Source organism: Entelurus aequoreus, linkage group LG24 (genome assembly GCF_033978785.1).
Source record: "Entelurus aequoreus isolate RoL-2023_Sb linkage group LG24, RoL_Eaeq_v1.1, whole genome shotgun sequence".
NCBI classification, from domain to species: Eukaryota; Metazoa; Chordata; class Actinopteri; order Syngnathiformes; family Syngnathidae; genus Entelurus; species Entelurus aequoreus.
Genome location: NC_084754.1, coordinates 15,662,445 through 15,668,444, shown reverse-complemented (window position 1 = coordinate 15,668,444; position 6,000 = coordinate 15,662,445). Strand labels below are relative to the sequence as shown.

At 41.9% G+C, this 6,000-nt stretch overlaps 1 protein-coding gene across 1 annotated transcript in view; it reads left to right on the top strand.

Moving 5' to 3' along the window:
• The window catches only part of mrpl23 (mitochondrial ribosomal protein L23), a 106,999-nt gene extending 101,531 nt beyond the window's left edge, over positions 1 to 5,468 (top strand). Inside the window, exon 5 of the mRNA XM_062035514.1 lies at positions 4,511 to 5,468. Coding sequence (XP_061891498.1) covers positions 4,511 to 4,675 — 165 coding nt within the window. The 3' untranslated portion in view covers positions 4,676 to 5,468. The remainder of the gene's footprint in view (positions 1 to 4,510) is intronic.
• Positions 5,469 to 6,000: the final 532 nt, after the last annotated feature.

Below are 6,000 nucleotides of genomic sequence, written 5' to 3'. Positions count from 1 at the left end.
TGTGTCCATACACTATGGCTTCTGGCCTAGACGGGTGCCCTTTCACGGGTCTTTAAAATGAGCCGCTGTTGCTCGTTTCTCCCCATGGAATATGAAAGGACTCGATTTGATGTCCACCGGAGCCTGCAATGATCAGGCTCATTTGACTAAAATTGTGATTAAAAGTTGATTAATTGTGCAGCCCTGGAGTATATCGTTATTGCAAGAGGCTGCAAGATACTTTATATTAGAACATGGATTTCAGGCTATATTGCCCATTCCGAAATCTTACGTTGTATGACCACAAAGAAGTATTCTAAAAGGGCCCTATTCTCCAATGTGCTTAAGTGAAAAAAGCTGTGCAATTGCGTGGATTCCGGCCGTGCAGTATTCTCCCCCTCAATTTAAGACTGTCACTCTGCACCTTCATCCAAGATGAGCACTGCGGATGAAACAAGGATTAAATGGGGAGGTTCCCTGTCAAATCAGGCCTTTCGCATATTCTCCCATTGACCAAAATACTTTTATTGTTATGCACCTTTGGGGCTGGAATAAGCCGGGCACTCCTGGAGAGTCAAATATTATATTGCACTTGGAAGTGTGAATGTATTGTACACCACACATAATTAAATAGGTAAAGAAACTATTTAATCTATTCTGATCACTTCAATTGAGACGTCCGGAAATATCCATTGAGATGAAGATAAAAGGACGATGATGTCTATTAACTATATCTATTAACTATCAAAAATCAAAATGCATGTAGTTGTCTTGTGAGTTCGACCGCAGCAGAGGCGGCCACGCCTATATCTGCCTTGTTTGAACATTCTGGTACTATTAGATCAGGGGTGCTCACACTTTTTCTGCAGGCGAGCTACTTTTCAATTGATCTAGTCGCGGGGATCTACCTCATTCATATATCTAATTTATATTTACTTATTTATGAAATATATGTTTTTGTTAACAAGTTAAAGGTGTTTAATGATAATGCAAGCATGTTTAACACATATAGTTAATATTTTTAATAAATTAAAGGTGTTTAATGATAATACAAGAATGTTTAACACATATAGTTAATATTGTTAACAAGTTAAAGGTGTTTAAAGATAATGCAAGCATGTTTAACACATATAGTTAATATTGTTAACAAGTTAAAGGTGTTTAAAGATTAAAGATTAAGATTAAAGTACCAATGATTGTCACACACACACTAGATGTGGCGAAATTTGTCCTCTGCATTTGTCCCATCCCCTTGGGGAGCAGTGGGCAGCAGCGGCGCCGCGCCCGGGAATCATTTTGGTGATTTAACCCCCAACTCCAACCCTTTGTTGCTGAGTGCCAAGCAGGGAGGTTATGGGTCCCATTTTTATAGTCTTTGGTATGACTCGGCTGGGATTTGAACTCCAACCTACCGATCTCAGGGCAAGATAATACAAGTATGTTTAACACATAATTAATATTGTTAACAAGTTAAAGGTGTTTAAAGATAATGCAAGCATGTTTAACACATAGATTCCTTTCTTTCATGAAGACAAGAATATAAGTTGGTGTATTACCTGATTCTGATGACTTCCTTTGATAGGAATCAGACAGTAGTGCTGATAACGTCCGCATTTTCAAATGGAGGAGAAAAAAAGTCCTCCTTTCTGTCCAATACCACATGAAAGTGGTTGGTTTTTGGTATCTTATTTGTCCAGCTTCCGTACTCCTTTGTATACAGTGCACACTTTACAAGAAATACATTTGCGGCAAACTCCGTAGCTTGCTAACTTGTGCACGCCAGCTTTCTGAGACTCTTAGCGCAGGCAGGATGAAGCAGAGCTTTTATTGTGAAGGCAGGAACTGTGCAGTCGGTCTTTGGAGTTTTGACGACAGGTACGGCGCCAGAGTCTGTTGAAATAAAAAGTGTTTCTCGCCTTCATCCTGTCTGTAATTTTTTCTTAATAATGAGCCTACAGCAGCCAGCGTCATCTCAGAAGACTCTCAGGTGCCGTGGATGTCAATCAAGTGACGAAAGTGACGTCATAGTGAAGATTTATGATCGCTCATTTTTAGGACTATTTTTTTAATGCCTGGCTGGCGATCGACTGACACACCCACCGTGATCGACCGGTAGCTCGCGATCGACGTAATGAGCACCCCTGTATTAGATGTTTAATGCAACAATTTCATCTGGACCAAGATCATTAAGCTATGAGCTATTTAATAGAAAAAATATATATATAATGTAGCGTCTATCAAGTGTCCATCCATCCATCTTCTTCCGCTTATCCAAGGTCGGGTAGCGGGGGAAGCAGCCTAAGCAGGGAAGCCCAGACTTCCCTCTCCCCAGCCACTTCGTCCAGCTCCTCCCGGGGGATCCCGAGGCGTTCCCAGGCCAGCCGGGAGAGATAGTCTTCCCAACGTGTCCTGGGTCTTCCCCGTGGCCTCCTACCGGTCGTACGTGCCCGAAACACCTCCCTTGGGAGGCGTTCGGGTGGCATCCTGACCAGATGCCCGAACTACTTCATCTGGCTCCTCTCGATGTGGAGGAACAGCGGCTTTACTTTGAGCTCCTCCCGGATGACAGAGCTTCTCACCCTATCTCTAAGGGAGAGCCCCGCCACCCGGCGGAGGAAACTCATTTCGGCCGCTTGTACCCGTGATCCTGTCCTTTCGGTCATGATCCAAAGCTCATGACCATAGGTGAGGATGGGAACGTAGATCGACCGGTAAATTGAGAGCTTTGCCTTCCGGCTCAGCTCCTTCTTCACCACAACAGATCGATACAGCGTCCTCATTACTGAAGACGCCGCACCTGTCGATCTCACGATCCACTCTTCCCCCACTCGGGAACAAGACTCCGAGGTACTTGAAATCCTCCACTTGGGGCAAGATCTCCTCCCCAACCCGGAGTCTATCAAGTGTTTCAATTGATTTGTTGACAGTTAATATCATGCTCCCTCACACAGCTGTTTGGCCCTGATGATGCGTCACGGCTTTACAAACATTTTTACTAAACATAACTCTTAAAATCACAAATAACATCAGGGTAGTTATGATAACAAGTACACAAAGTTTCATCCACAGATTATTATTCACATCCTGCCAGGAAGAATAAGCTGTTGTAGCATGCACACACACACACACATCACCATGACGACACATATTTGTGAAACAAGCGTGGGTTGATACGGCTATATACAATTTAACATGTTATTTTTTTCATGGATTACAATGACATTCACCAGTGTTAGTATAACTCCACTGTCCACATTTTTCACACAGCCAGAAAAAGAAAAGTGTTGCAGCAAAGTTACTAATTACTAATGAACCCGCCTTCATTCCAGACTTAAGCACTTTTGCCAAACTTGTGTGGGGTGGGCGTGTGCACAGGTTGGATGGGAGAATATGAATAGGAGAAATGTGCGTAACTACAAGTGGGTAAAATTGCACCTACGTTAGGGCTGGGCGATATATCGAGTTTGTAAGATATATAAAACTTCATTTGAGTTGTTTACTATGTAAGCCCAAATCCAAACTGTTCTCAAGATGCCAAGCCGAGCATATTTCGGACGAGAAATGCTGCCAAAAATGTATTATTTGAACAGCTATGTTATTTATTTTACGTAGAAAGAATATTTTTCTATTTTATTTATGTTATGTAATTCTGTGCTACTTAAACAGTTTGTTTTCTGTGCTGTTAATACCCATCTTGACTAACTGGGTTAATAAAAGTGCCACTGACTGTTTACAGTACAGTTGTCATTCCCTTTAATTTCAGTGAATCTCACTCAAAAATGAATATCTTTATATGTATATTTTTACCGTAAAATATATCGAGAGATACACTACCGTTCAAAAGTTTGGGGTCACATTGAAATGTCCTTATTTTTGAAGGAAAAGCACTGTACTTTTCAATGAAGATAACTTTAAACTAGTCTTAACTTTAAAGAAATACACTCTATACATTGCTAATGTGGTAAATGACTATTCTAGCTGCAAATGACTGGTTTTTGGTGCAATATCTACATAGGTGTATAGAGGCCCATTTCCAGCAACTATCACTCCAGTGTTCTAATGGTACAATGTGTTTGCTCATTGGCTCAGAAGGCTAATTGATGATTAGAAAACCCTTGTGCAATCATGTTCACACATCTGAAAACAGTTTAGCTCGTTACAGAAGCTACAAAACTGACCTTCCTTTGAGCAGATTGAGTTTCTGGAGCATCACATTTGTGGGGTCAATTAAACGCTCAAAATGGCCAGAAAAAGAGAACTTTCATCTGAAACTCGACAGTCTATTCTTGTTCTTAGAAATGAAGGCTATTCCACAAAATTGTTTGGGTGACCCCAAACTTTTGAACGGTAGTGTATATCAAATATCGAGTTTAAGTAAAAATATATTGAGATATACTTTTTCGTCCATATCGCCCAGCCCTAACCTATGTGCAACCAGGAGAATAGGGCGCAAAGTGCATGGTTCGCTGCTTCCTTATTAGAGAATCTTCAGTTTTCTTTAACAGTTTCTGTTTTTAACTTTGCATTTCAGGCTCAAGGCCAGACATTCGCCTTCCCTGATATCTTCCCGGAAAAGGACAACACGCCAGCGGAGGGCTCCATGGAGGCAATTCAGGAGAAGTTTATGGAAGATGAGAAACAGAAGCAGAAACCTGACCCCAGGAGAGGAGGGATCACAGAGTGGTTCGGACTCTGAGGCGGCCCACCGACTAGGAGACGTTCTTGCCTGTACGTACATGTATGTGACTGTTACATCAGGTACAACATGGATGGAGTGTCTATTTCGGCATTCAAAGTTTGGACAGAGAATGAAGATGTGTGCACATGTGTGAGTGAGAGAATCCCAGAAGAAAAAGAACGACTCTGCACTGATGTTTCATGAAATCAACCTACCCTACAGAACCCCATCTGCTCAGATGACCTTGTCTTACCTCTAATGTGTTTTTCTCACTTCCTTCTCTTGGACCACATTTTTTTTCTACCCATCATCACCTTTATGTAATAATAGAAATGATCTATCATTGACCCTTTGATGTTCGCTGAACCAAGCTTGCATTTTGTGCAACTCCAGATGCATATTTTGGTTGAATTCCAAATTTATGACCTTACGAGCATTCAACATTAGAGGCTTGTCTGAACGTTAACTCCCATGCCTGCTATTGTTCATATTTCTTTCTTTTCCATGTGTTCCCTCACTGATCTTTCTCTCATACTAAACAAAGTTGCTTGGTATCCCTTACAAATTTGACTTTCAGCCATTTGGAAAAGACCACCAAAATAACCTGCATCATTTCCTTTTTATGATTTCGCCTCGGATTAATTGGCCAGTTTGGGTAAACATTGGTTGAGCAATGCAACATCATGGAGTGTTTTATGATTTAGTTATAGCCCTTCTCACCATAACGTTGGGAAAATCTGTCTAATTGTTACTACTTGTTGCAATTAGAAGTAATAAACAGTCACTCGTACAAAATTGGTGTGCTTGCTCTGTCTTGTTCTGCTGCTGCACTGAACAACTGGCACTCCACGCTGCTGCTCGCCGCACGAGCTGGCGAGCGCATGTGCCAACACGGTCTGGTAGCTGTTTTGACAAAGTAATGATCTGTGATTGAATCGGGCCACTGGAGGGCTGAGCACTCTTACGGTAAAAAGGCCCATAAAGGGGAGGGACCTATCCAGGTCTCGCTCAGACCCTCCATTATGCCTTGAGGCCAAGGTTACTGTAAGTGTCCCCCAGCCGTGACCACAAAATGCTGGCTCATACAAAAGGTCCAGTCGCTGACCCTGAGCAAGCCAACACCGCTATCACTAAGGAGAATGTCAATATTGATCCTGTTGGCCCATTGTGTGCTGCCTGGAACCGCTTACCCCCTGTGCTGCTGTGTAAAACAGGACACTTTTGAAGAGAACAATATGCTTATTATTCCGCTATTTTTCTGTCTGTTGTGTTTTTACTCACTGGCTTTGTCTTTTTTTACTTTCATTTTTTCCAATTTCCTCTACTGTCACCACCAAAGAACT